General features: G+C 34.3%; 1 protein-coding gene across 2 annotated transcripts; it reads right to left on the reverse strand.

The window, feature by feature from the left end:
- Positions 1-50: 50 nt before the first annotated feature.
- Positions 51-7,598, reverse strand: LOC105337055 (ankyrin repeat domain-containing protein 16). 2 transcript variants are annotated; one of them, XM_066083082.1, is made up of 7 exons: positions 7,204-7,598; positions 4,481-4,603; positions 3,619-3,716; positions 3,184-3,335; positions 1,343-1,501; positions 1,118-1,187; positions 51-824 (listed from the first exon to the last, which is right to left on the reverse strand). In XM_066083082.1, the coding sequence occupies exons 1-7, from the start codon at positions 7,497-7,499 to the stop codon at positions 676-678; spliced, it is 1,047 nt and encodes a 348-aa protein (XP_065939154.1). In that variant the 5' UTR covers positions 7,500-7,598; the 3' UTR covers positions 51-675. The 2 variants fall into 2 exon arrangements, with proteins under 2 accessions (XP_065939154.1, XP_065939153.1); XM_066083081.1 differs by having other exon boundaries at positions 1,109-1,187; positions 7,204-7,595.
- Positions 7,599-14,011: the final 6,413 nt, after the last annotated feature.

Genomic DNA, 14,011 nt, shown 5'->3' on the forward strand with positions numbered 1-14,011 from the left:
TTTGTTTTTAATACATGTACTGTTTATTTTCTAATCTGTCAACTCTGGCATAAATATTAACAGTGCATGTATTATACAAGCAATCAGTTTTCTCTACAAACAAATCTTGCTACAAGCTATCATTTTTTTTTTACAAATGTATTCATAAAAAAATCATTCCACATGTATAAAGTTAACATTGGTTAACATATTAAATATAGAATACACTGAAATAAAACCACAGACTCAGTATAATGAGAGAAGGAATTTTGTCTGAAGTCTAACACTGTGTAGGGGTATTCAAATGCATTCAGTATTTAACTTTGAATTAAACTGAGGTTTTCTGGTTCATGAATGATGTCTAACAATGCTGTTTATCCTTATAAAGTTGCAGGCTCAGAACAAAGCATCAATGTACACACAATTTTAGTTCAACAGCAACTGTATGGTCTAAAATTCCTCCTAATTCAGATTTTCCTGTTGATATAGAAAAAAATGTCTCCCATTTAAAAAAAAATGTGAGTACATGTTTACACATCTTTGCAAAACATCAATGAAGTCAGAACTTTGAACTGCATCTCTATGGTTTTCTTCCAGTAGTAAATGCTGTCTGCTACAAGCTGTGGTGTAAACAGATTTTCAACATTCTGTCGTGCTATGGGCAGGGATCTAATTCATCCTTGCTATGGGCGGGGATCATCCTTCTTGAAACAGACTGCAGACGTCCGGTTTCCTAGCCAACATGCCCGGTGTGAGGCCAGAGTTATCTTCCCTGATGACAGCTCCATTCTCCAACAGATATCTACAAGTCTCTGAATGCTGACCACCTGCTGCAATGTGTAATGCTGCAAGGAAGAAGTGTACAAACTGATCAAAATGCTCTCAACAGTTGTGTATTGAGTAGTACTTCACATGACATTAAAAAATTACAAATTACAGGTATTTCATATAAACACATGATGTTACTTAAAACGTATAATGTTATTGAAAGTGTACTGCTCAAGAAATTGAGATAATCAATGTATACATATAAAAGTATAGATATATGAATTGCATGTCTTAATATTGTTTTAGAAGCCTGTAAATATGAAATAATTCTGTATAAAACCTTGTTTTGTTGACCGTGTACCTGTTCTACCTTTCGTGTCGGTGACATTGACATCAGCTCCTGCACACACCAAGTAGGAAATTACACCGAGTTGTCCTTCCTTGTAACAAAATAAAAGTAGTTTGAATTGTATTAATGTTCCCTAACCCTTACTCCACCTCTCCTTACTTTATTTTGACTTTCAATTTGATTTTTTTTCCTTGCAAGCAATACCAGTGGCTTTAGAGAGTTCAGTATTGTAACACTAATTAGTACCTTGGCTGCTACAAACAGTGGCGTGAACCCTTTTGATGACCTTGAGTTGACATCGACCTTTAAGCTTTCCACCAGGAACTTCACGGACTTCAGACATCCCCCCTGGGTGGCCAGGTGGAGGGGTCCCAGGCCGGCATTGTCCTCACGACACAGGTCACCCTGTCAAACCATAAACACACAACAAAATGACAACACAGGTCACTATGTCAAACCAAACATAATGATGACAAAGCTGTATAAGATACAAGGCCAAAAAAATACTTCAAGTTCTTTTACTTGATATAATTTGGTGAGTTATCATTAAAGGAAGTGAACATGAAAAAATTATCAAGGGCTCAAATCTGTCTGTTTGATGTGTATAATGATATCTGAAAACCGTTTAGACAGAGCCTTCCTCAGTAAAAAAGATATACCACTTAGAATAACTATTTCTTGCAATCCATGAGCGCTGCCATATTGTTAAATTCATTACCTCCCTGCTGGGTTATCTCTAAGCATCTAAGAGAGGGCAGCACTGATGCTGCCGTCAGTGAGACACATTGCATTTTTACACACGTTTAGTAACGGAGATAAAATGCCATCATCAAAATGTGAATGGAAACTTGAAAGGAATGTAAAGAGTTGTCATTTTAAACAGTGTTTATGGAGGAAGATTTTGGATTTCAGAATGATGCATTCCCACCAGCAGTTAATGTGACATGTAACTAGAATGGAATGTCCATGGATCAGTGTTATTGTGACCTATTTTTTTTTGCACTCGGGAATTTCTTGTTTATGAGTTTCAACATTATGTGTGCTACATAAATGAGCACACAAGGTGCATTGCACAGCAACCTGACTTTTAAAAAGTGTCTTAGTCCTGTTATTCTTCTGACAGCATAAACAGAACCGGCGTACGTATCATCAAGATCTTATGTATAAAAAAAAACAAATCAGAAAAATTTCCAGGGCATTTAAATAAAAAGTACCGGTAACGGTAAGAAACCCCACAAAGAAAATGAAATTACAATTTTATATTAATTTAAATTGAAATCTAAAAACAGCATTTTATTTATGTAAACACTGACTGCCACATCTCCGTACAAACATCTGGAATGTGATGGTCTTATATTTCACAAATTAATTTATCTATTCATTTTTTTTTTACAAATCATGAATAGTTATCTGAGGTTCAGTTCACAGAAATGTACTAAATCCCTGTCTTCTCATGACAGTACACAAAATTTTTCTTGACATCAAGGCATATTTTTTCTTCATAACTTTTATCAACTCTGTACATAAACACTGGCCTAGTTCCAACATTGACCCAGTCACCAGCAGCAATGTGGCTTATCTGCGTCAGAGAACAGATGCATGCTGGGGAATAATGGATTACCTCCATAAACCTTTCACTGAGAGTGTTAAATTGATAAAATCTCTTGATAGAAATAAACAAAAAGGTAACAGACCTCATTTTTAAGTTTCAAAAGGCTTTTAAAATTTATTAAGCAACAATTATTTTTTTCATGTTCACTTCCTTTAAGTATTAGTGGTCACTAGTTGAATAGATGTGTTGTTAAACAGACATCAAACTTGAAGATATTAAGATGGTCAGTAGCTGATAGCTGACAAGTGTTTTTAAGTTATTCTTCTTAATCTCGTTAAAATCATGAAACAGTCATGGTCACATCAACTTAAAAATGTGAATAGATGGAATTTGCACTGTCTGTATAAATTTTGCGAGATGATATCATTTAACCAAGAAGGTCCAAGACTATTGTTAATCTGCTTTTGTGCATGCGTAAATTTTCAAAATGTAACTGTTCAGCTATCTTTAGTTCAGGCTTAACATGTTTCCATACCTTTTGTGTTGAGATGAGAGTTTGAGCGACCTCCACATGGTCTGATTTAATGGCGTCCATCAGTGGTGTACTTCCTGAGCTGTCAGTAGTGTCCACAGTAGACGGCCAAACGTTTAGCAGGAAAGTCACCACGGAGTGGCAGCCATGTAGAGCTGGAATATACAACCCAGTACGTGTACCCACTACAGAGCTAGTTACACATAGAGTACAGAAAGACACTATAAGGTGGCAACCATGTCATTAACAAATCATAAATGCATTCATGTTTTATAGCATTTACGTCATCATTCTCAGAGTACACATTTCGCTAAAATCAATTGTTACAAGTACATGTACTGGTATATATAATTTGAAAAATTAACTTGTGCTAGGGATCGCAATAATTCACAAAAATCCTTGTTGAAGTGTATGACTTAGCATTTTATTTTTATTGACCTGCTGTATGTAGCGGGGTCCTCCCGTTCTTGCTGGCAGTGTTCATCACAGTGTTGTTATGTTCATAGAGAAGGCGGACAATACCCAGGTGTCCCTCCCTGAAAACAAATATATTTTTAATGAAAAAATTACGGTAAAATAAAGAGAGACTGCTACAGTGGTCTACTGGTCCGAGAGCTACAGTACCGATCAGACCCACCCTAACAGAAAGTAAACCCAAACTAAACCCTGGGTTTACTTTGTGGGTTTACTCCAAGTTTAATAGAGTGGACCCAGAGTAAACCCCGATCAGAAATATACCCCTGAAAGGACGCTTCATGTGTATGCAGAATATACAAGGGGCAGGAATTACAGGCAGTAAGATGGTAAAATTAAAGACGGGTCTGCTTCAACCACACTTTAGTGCTTAAAGTTGACCCTAAAAGCAATTCCCGTGTAAACCTAAAGTAAACCTTAAGTAAACCCAAAGCAAACCCCGAGTAGACCCAAATTTCCATGAAGCTTCATTCAGGTTAGTCAATTGTGCTGGAGATAGTTAGATTGATCCCTGGCCGTGACAGACCTAATTTGTAGATGGATAGCAACTATTCCTTCTTATTTAAGGCACTCAGAGTAAAAGAAAGTAAAAATGATCTGTTATATATGGGAACTGAATGGTGGGCAATTGGCCCTGAGAGCCAAGTATACATGGGTTTACAAATGTAATTCTAAAGACCTTCACCCGCAGTTAGTAATATATCAAAACTAATGGGAGAACAAATTACAGTCAATCCAATCTGAAAGTAAAAATGATCTGTTATATATGGGAACTTAAGAAGGTCAACATTTCACAGAGGAACTACATGTAGTATGAGCTACAAACCTGCATGCAATGTGGAACGGGGTCCATCCATCTTTGTTATTCAGCAATACATTCGCACCAGACTTCAGAAGTTGTTGGATAACCTCAATACTGTCCTTTGTGCAGGCCAGCATTAGAGGTGTCCTGTAATAATATATTCTCAATCTGTATAACTACTTGTACATTGGGTTGGGTATACATTGTTCGTTTCATCAGATTTGTATGGCAATGCTTATCTACCATTCGCTAGTACCCTACGTATCAAATATTGAATAAATTTAAAGTTGGTTTAAGTTATCACAGAGAAAAATGATAGAGTTTATTTGCCAATCTTGGACTCATTCCATGGGAGTTCACATTTACCATCTACAGTTACTCTAAAATCATTGAATAGTCAATCACCTTGGTTCCCAGTCACAGTGGAAATGAGTATCAGTCACAATTTTCCCTGATTTTTTACTATAGTCTGTCCCAAGATATCCTGAATACAGATTTTGCTTAATTGCTTCATATTTATAAATACCTCAGGGTTCAAATGAATGAAAAATTTCGAAATACAATACAATACAATGCTAAAAAATATGATGTCTACGAGGATTTTGTATTTAGTATAATGATAACGTTGAAAAATTATGTGATGTATTCCGAGTGTATTCCAAATGGAGAAAAGATGTAAACAATCCCCATTATAAATCTCCGTAAGGAATCTGTTTTTGTTCCAGTGAATTTTTCCGAGTGAAAGATAACACTTTGGTTACAATGGTTAGGAATCTATTACATGATAAAATCAAATTCATCATTAATATTACTGATACTGAAACGGAGCGGCCAAGTTACCGCTTCCGATTGATAACACTATGGTTACAATTACCAATAATCTATAACATGTAATGTAATAATCAAATTCGTCATTAAAATACTGATAGTTGGACGGAACGGAAAAAATAACCGCCTCCGATTGATAACACTCCGGTTACAATGGTTAAGAATCTATAACATGTAATGTTATAATTAAATTGATCATTAAAAGTACTGATACTGAAACGGAGCGGCCAAATTACCGCCTCCGATTGATAACACTCCGGTTACAATGGTTAAGAATCTATAACATGTAATGTTATAATTAAATTGATCATTAAAAGTACTGATACTGATACTGAAACGGAGCGGCCAAATAACCGCCTCTGATTGATAACACTCCGGTTACAATGGTTAAGAATCTATAACATGTAATGTTATAATTAAATTGATCATTAAAAGTACTGATACTGATACTGAAACGGAGCGGCCAAATAACCGCCTCCGATTGATAACACCCCAGTTACAATGCTTAAAAATCTATAACATGTAATGTAATAATTAAATTGATCATTAAAATACTGATACTGAAACGGAGCGGCCAAATAACCGCCTCCGATTGATAACACTCCGGTTACAATGGTTAAGAATCTATTACATGTAATGTAATAATTAAATTGATCATTAAAAATACTGATACTGAAACGGAAAAAAGAACTTAGATCACACCACCTAAAAATCAACATTTACATAATATATTTTGTAATGAATAAATTCACTGTGTAAGAAATACATGACTGATTGTTTTAAACAAAAATCAATATCTACAGACATTTAATTTTTTTTATTGAATACATTTGTAATATAGATGATACTAAGAAATTTCTGTTTTCACATCAGTAAACTAAGGGCAATTAGTAATGCCCTGTTTAACATTGACTGTGAAAATCAGGGTTAGTTGATGAATTAGTAGTGACTAAGGCTACTTTTCACTGTTTCTCTAAATTCCAAGAATTAAAATAATTCCGAATTTAAATAATACTCTGTTCTTTATATAACAGTTGTAACTGGGTCAAAGGGTTGGACTAATGCCTCCACAATACACAGAAATACAGGACTAAATTTATTTGTCATTTAGCTATTCTTACAATTACAAAACATCTCATCTATAAAATGTATGAACACATAAAGAATTAAATTTAATAAATTGGATCTAATTCAAACTAATAATGGCACTTTACAATTTTTATTCTACATGTATATATTTTAATATTATAAACTAACTTCATTGTGAATATCAGTGGGCCCCTATAAACTATTGTGGGCTTGTATAACTTGAAAAGTTGGGAGCCCACATGTCCCCTGGGTTTGAAAATGTTATTTGCAACCCTGTGGACCCGGTTTAACGATAGAATTCATCCCATATACTCACTTCGTAGCAAATAAAAAAATTATATCGCGCTGTATTTCACCTAAATTTTCATATGATTGGTCTCAAATACCTACAATGTTGCTCTTTTAGAATCTGATATTACCACATTAACTGTTTTTGCAACGAAACCACTGCCACTTTTAACATCACGTTTGAAAATTCGCTGTTTCAACTTTGTGGTCTCCATGTCACTTAATGATAAAATCCGAGACATTCTGAGTGCGATTTCCGACAAAATGGCAGGCAAATTCAAACGTGTATTTTAACAAAATGCCTTGGTAAGACTCATGAAATGGATATTTTGAGGAATAAACTACATATGCATGTTCATTAAGGTTTGTTATGTATAAAAATGTGATTTTCCCCTGCAGATTATTTTTAATGGACTTAAAATTGACACGAAGCTGATCCGCTTCACGGCTGCTACCTTGCAAGTATATGGGACGAATTCTTACTGTGACCTGAGCGTAGCCTTGTCACGGTAAGATTATTCTTTCTAGGTTTATACACTCACCAATCAGCCCTCTTTAGGCTGTCCACCTGTGCCCCGAACTGGAGTAATATCTGGACGCATTCCAGTTGACTCGCTTGAGCGGCCTCGTGTAAGGGTCGCTTGCCGTCAAGGTTGGATTTTTCCACATCGGCACCGGAGAGTAACAGGTGCTCCACGAGAGCCGCATGGCCACATCTTGCAGCAATGTGCAGGGCAGTGTCTCCTGATTTTTCGTACGACGTATTCAGCGGAATTTCTGGGTTTTTAAAGTAATCTAAGTCACCATGTTGAGCTGCTTTGAAAAGATCATCTGTCATAACAGAGTGTGGTATGATTCTTGAGAAAGGAACAATGCAAGTATTGACCAAGTTCGCACCAATCTTTCAAATTTTATCGGAAATAAAAATAGGTCAGTTTGATGAAAAACCGAGCACTGTAGCTACCATTTTCCCGGTTTGTCATCTAACTGAATTTGAGAATGTGTACCTACATATATAGGTTGCACACCACTATTAATTTTTACTATATATTCTTACCAAAGTTACGCAACTTTAGATACGGGTAGCGAGTTTAAAACAAACTTCTGGGAAAATTCTTCTTTACAACTTTTTTTTGGTGCGAGAAAAGGTGGGGGCAGGCCCCCCCTGCCCCCCCCCCCTTTCCCCACTACGTGCCTGCTCTTTTGGAATTAAGTGGACAGAATGTAGGCTATGTTTGTCCACCTCTCGAAAAAAAAATAATTATAACCCTGTACTTCGTTTGTCTGCTAAAACAAATGGTACATAGAGATTTCGAAGATAAATAATATTGATTATTTATTGAACGATTACTATCTCTTATAATGGAGCCCTCCCCCAACATCAGAATCACCGACCCTGTAGCCATAACTTGGTAGAAGCCTCCTCATTTATCATCAGCATGTGCTTGTTTATCCACTGATTGTCCAACAGTTGACAAAGAAGATTTTGTTAAAAAAAATATGAATTGTAAAATTTTTACCCCAAAACATTATGGCCCCTGGGGATGGTAGTCATGAATTGCACAATTTATGCTCCATGCACTATAAAATATATTGTATAAACTACAAAAAGAATATATTATTATACGATTTATTTAGTAAAAGAATTCAATCACATTTTTATAAATATTGTGTCCCGAGAGGTTTTAACCGCATTTAATGTCTGCCTATAGCATGTCAGGATGTTGTTTGATCAGCACATGAAAGATTAACGATCTAAAATATATATAAAGACTAACTGACGAAATAACTTTTGAGTGAGCATTCACAATCTAATTAAAATTATATCCTTCACGCTCCTGTCAAATACGGTTGCGTGAAGGATGTAATTTTAATTATAGATTGCAGGCACGTAGCATCGTTTTTGAAAGTGTGTGTTTGTGTGTGTTGGGGGGGGGGGGGGGGGGGGGCAGCAGACTCATCCAAAAGAAGCCCAAAAAGGGGGGGGGTATAAAAATCAAAGTACTGAAAGTACTGATAGGCGGAAGCATGATTGCAAGTTGTCAATGTCATAATGTTATTATAACTATTTCCTCCTTAAGAATTAGTTGATAACAGAAAACACTATTCTAATATGTCAGTTAAGGTATATATATGTAATAAATGTGGAAATACTCAGTTACTGCACCAGATTAGTCTAGATCATGCCTTAAATAAAGATTATATGAGAAAAGCAATTGAAACATCAAAACATTTATTTTGTTAAGTACATTCGTATAACAGTTCATACTGATATGCAAGCTGAAATTACAGGTATGCATTTTCAATTATTATGCTGATATATTAAAAATGTTCATTTTGACATCTAAATGATGAAAAAATATTATAGTATTAATATTCAGTAAAAACTGAACATCTGAAACTGCAGTATTTCATTCTTTATAATTATGTTTCACCAAAATACAGAAGTTACATTTGTACATCACTTGATTACAGTATTTTACACAATCAAGTAGTCTGTGTGTCACTTTGCTTACATGAGAAGCAATAGCCATTGAGAAATCAGCTTTATAGAATTATACACAAAATATCTGGTAGTGTGTAGTAAAAAAGGTAATCAATAAAGAAATTTTTAAGTTTTCTTAATATATTCTAAAGTTTAACAGTAACAGGATGATTTCAACGTCATTTTATATGTGGAGAATTGCAGACCTCTAAATGATCCTCAGATTGCAGTTCATACATTTTGTTCACAAATGTTTGAAACTTAGAAAGAATGTATTTACTTACTGTAATGTACACCAAACATATTTTACAAAGATCAAACATATATGCAAATGTTGAGAATTACAATACAATGTAAAAGCCCAGTAATTTATGGATAGCTATAGATTGATATTCAATAATGTACAAATATGTGTCCTGTACAATTGCTTGATGTTTTACTGTCAAATCACAATAACTTTTTAAGTTTTTAATTTTATTACTAAAGGAATCTCTAAGAGAACTTCCCCCATTACAGAACATAGACTTCCAAAGAATCCCTTTATAGCTGCATGCCGTAAATGTGTTTTTGGAAAGCGTGTAATCCTGGTGTGTGCCATTTGTGGTAACAACAATTTTAATTCACTAGTGTTGTCTTGCATCCATTATACCAATGACAACTGTCTTTTTCAGCAGGATATTCTAAACTGTGTTGATGAAAAATAAATAATGGATATGTTATCAAGCAATATTTCATTACAAAATACTTGACCTCCAATAAAGAAAACATGGATTTAAAAATAAAATAAATCTATAAAATATTTTGAATTTATGTCTGTTTTACCTTAAATAATTGATTTTCAAAAGTATACATGTATTTTGCAAATAAAGGATGAGATATATAAGAAGATCACAGGATATGGATTATCAATATTTGTAAGGTTATTTCGATATATTATATACAATTAATGGAAAATGAAGTGATTGAACTGTAAATGAAAGTTTAATTTTTTTCTCCAAAATTCTACAGTTTATAATTGCATTTAAAACAAGAATATTTACTACATTATTAAAGATATGACAACAAGATATCTGTTATTCAATGCTCACTAGTGATACCCCTGCTCTGATGTGTATACAAAAAAGCATAGTTAACATTACATGTAAGGGGAAGTTGACATCAAATATTTTGAAAAATGAATCCTACCGTATGGCATGCCTTAATTAACAAAGACTGAGTTAAAATTTCAAGCATCTGCGATTGTTGCTGAGATATCTTTGACAAAATTTGTGTTATAGACAAACAGACACACAAGGGTAAAAAAAATATACCCCCTCTCCTTCCGAGCATGGGTATAATTAGTTCATACTTAAACAAGAAAACCAGATAGAATATCGTAATTAAATTTAGTTGTATTTACTAACCTTGACAATGGTGTTAAGGCCATTAAGATGAGGATTCCAGCAAACTTTTTAGATGCCCTGCTTCCATTTAGAAGTTGCAAACATGCAATGTTTGTCCCTCTTTAAAAGTGCTGAACTGGGAAGAAAACCCTGCATTTACAGCATCCGTCTTTTTCTTTGTTTTGCTTGAAGTTTGCTTAGCGCCCAAATTTATATATAATTAGCAACTCTCCCCTTCACCAGAGATGAAGAATGATGTGGGGCTCTCATTGTCTCCTCTTGTCAGTTAATGTTAATCAGTTTCTTTACATTCATCTGAAAGAACATACATATGTAACAAATATATATATGTTAGGTCATTATCTACAACCATTGTCAGGTATATAATTGAGTCTTTTTGGAATTGCAATTAATCATGAACATGGTAGATCAAAGACATACTGGTATATAGTCCAAGTTCTCATATTTTAAAATTAAAAAAAAAAAACATGCAGTCATCAAAATTATCATATAAATTATGATGTAAAGAAATTTCCATAGGAAATTTTAGTCACTTTCATTATATAGTAATGATAACGTAATTCTGAGATACAAGTAAATACAGTAGATAAAAGGATAAATCATGTTAATTTTATTTAAATGTTCAATTAAATATCTTTATAATAGCCTATCTGGAATATTTTTTATATCAACCAATCAATTGCATCTTGTATGATACCTAAAAGATATATTTGAGATATTATTAGAGAAAATCCATTTGCATTATTCATGAGTCATTTTAAAACCAAGCTGAATATTGTAACTTTTTGTAAGCAAAATGAATGGACCCTATATCACACAGTGCAGTACGTAACGTATTATAAAATTATCATATGAAGATATAGATCTGCAAAGATGTCACAAAATATTAAAGGTTTAAAATAAGGAAACGTACGTTATCTTCCATTGTATGCGATTCCATTGTGCTAAATTTGAATCCTATACGCCTCGCCATGTACAGTATTCATGCATAACTATAGACCGACATTTCAGAATTATCGATGAATGCTCAACACAAACAATATAGATTCTTTCATAAAATTTATGTACTTATCCGAGATTTCTCTGATTCTAACCTCCGCTTTTATATAGTGACATGTCTCCCCCGCACGTCACAATATATACAAGCGGGGATTAGAGTCAGAGGAATTTCGGATTAGGAATGTACCAGTTCCTCGATCAACATGATCAAGAAAACGTTATCACCATTATTTCAACATGAAAATCTAAAATGATGAAGCAAACGTTTATACAATGAGAAATAACACATTAGTTACCTAACTTACCTTACGTATATATGTCGAAGATGGACAGTCACCAGTTGTTCTCAACGTGGGTTTGTTGACAAAAATTTTACACTGCAATTTGCAATATTGTCTGAGATTACTACGCGAAACTTTAGTATGTTTACAAATAATTTATAGGCATGATATCATTCTAAAAATCTTTTTAAATAGAATTATACACACCGTTGTTTTTTTAAAAAAAACATTCATTACCTGTTCCCCTATTAATTTTTCCATATGTACTCATAAACACGCAATTTCAAATTGAACTATTTTTCCCTCGCAATTCCATCTACACGCATCAGACGAATGCTGGAGAAAACGTACCCAGGAGAAAACGTACCCAGGAGAAAACGTACCCAATTTATAGGGTACGTTTTCTCCAGGAGAAAACGTACCCGGGTACGTTTTCTCCAAGAGAAAACGTACCCTATGAAAATAATAAATAATGGTTTTCATGGATATTCTTAAATGAAACAAAATAAAATATACAATGAACATTTGTAGCATTTGTTGCTGTTGTTTTTAAATGCATAGTCACGTACTTAAATTATTAAGACAATAATTTGTAACATATGTGTATACACGAAGATGGCCTGAGCAGTTTAATTGGTCGACAATTAATACACCATAAACGAGACCGTTAAATAATTAGTTTTTATTGCAATCTCATTTGGAGAACTAAATGATGAGTATCTCAAGAAGTCGATATCGCGTTATTTTTTTTTTTTTTGCATTTTTTGAAATTTATCTATAAAACAAAGTTGCTTAATAAAACCAAGTTCACATGGAAACTACTACGAAATGTAACAGTCAACAGTCAATTTGCTTCTGACGCCACTGACATGCTGCTCAGGTATTTAATTGATTATCACTATAATTAAAATCAGGGGATCTCGCATGGAGAAACTCAAATCGGTAAGGCTACCGATAAATGGATAATTAGAAGAAATAGTCAGATAACACTTTATGACAGGTCATTATTAAATTCGTACTAAAATAAAAGTTAATTGCTACAATTATCATAAAGATATTATTCATAAAATGAATAATATATTTCTATACATCTATGCATTGAAATATGCATTAAAGTAGCATTTGAAAATTATTTAATATGTCCAACCCCTTTAAAATTATAAAGTATTAAATTCATATATCTATAAAACTCTTACATTTCTGTATATTTATTATGCAAAATAGTATTTAAAACTATTAAGTAGTATAATTATGATTTTCATAGGGTACGTTTTCTCTTGGAGAAAACGTACCCGGGTACGTTTTCTCCTGGAGAAAACGTACCCTAGAGATTGGGTACGTTTTCTCCTGGGTACGTTTTCTCTTGGGTACGTTTTCTCCTGATACCCATCAGACTCCGTGCTTATCCTTTGTTTATGTCGTATACCATCGCAAGAGTTATCGTTCGTTCCTGTACTATCAAAAACGTAAACTCATAGATCTGCCACTTGCTATCTTTCTATTAAGCATTTTCAATGGATAATTAAAACGATGAAGTAAAAATTTAGAGACATACCACAGTCCTATTATCAAAAACGATGTTTAAACGAACGGTCGAACGGTGGTGGTGGTGGTGGGAGGGGGGGGGGGGGGGGTGGGGTGGTAGAGAGTTGTATGCCCTTAGTTGAAATAACATCCGATAGATTTACCATGAAAAAGGGCAGGAATTTGACCTTTGACGTAGAAGGTCATAAAAGCAATTGCAATAGGCGCTTCCGCCTAAAAAGGGGGGATGTTACCAAAATCCTGAAAATCCTAATACGTTGGGGGGGGGGGGGGTATACTTTTCACTTAAATCTTTATTTTCAATTTAATTTGTACAGGGTCACAGAAAAGTGGTGGGCCAACTCCATGTAAATTCAATTTTTTGAATGTAAATTTAAGAAAAATCTTTGCTGCGTGAAAAAGTGGCTGCCCCCCCCCCCCCCCCCCCCCCCCGATGCTACGTGCCTGCTATTGATCATACTTAGCTGTTTCCTGCATCCCCTCTACCCCACCCCCACCCTCGATGCTACGTGCCTGGATGGGGCATTCATAACTAACGTTATATGTTGCAACATTTACTGGTACATGTATCAAATATATTATTGCAAGACTCAGATTGACAAAAAAATGTCGCAAAATAAACTAAATTCTTGGTTTG

The sequence above is a fragment of the Magallana gigas genome, chromosome 4 (assembly GCF_963853765.1).
Source record: "Magallana gigas chromosome 4, xbMagGiga1.1, whole genome shotgun sequence".
Lineage (NCBI taxonomy): Eukaryota > Metazoa > Mollusca > Bivalvia > Ostreida > Ostreidae > Magallana > Magallana gigas.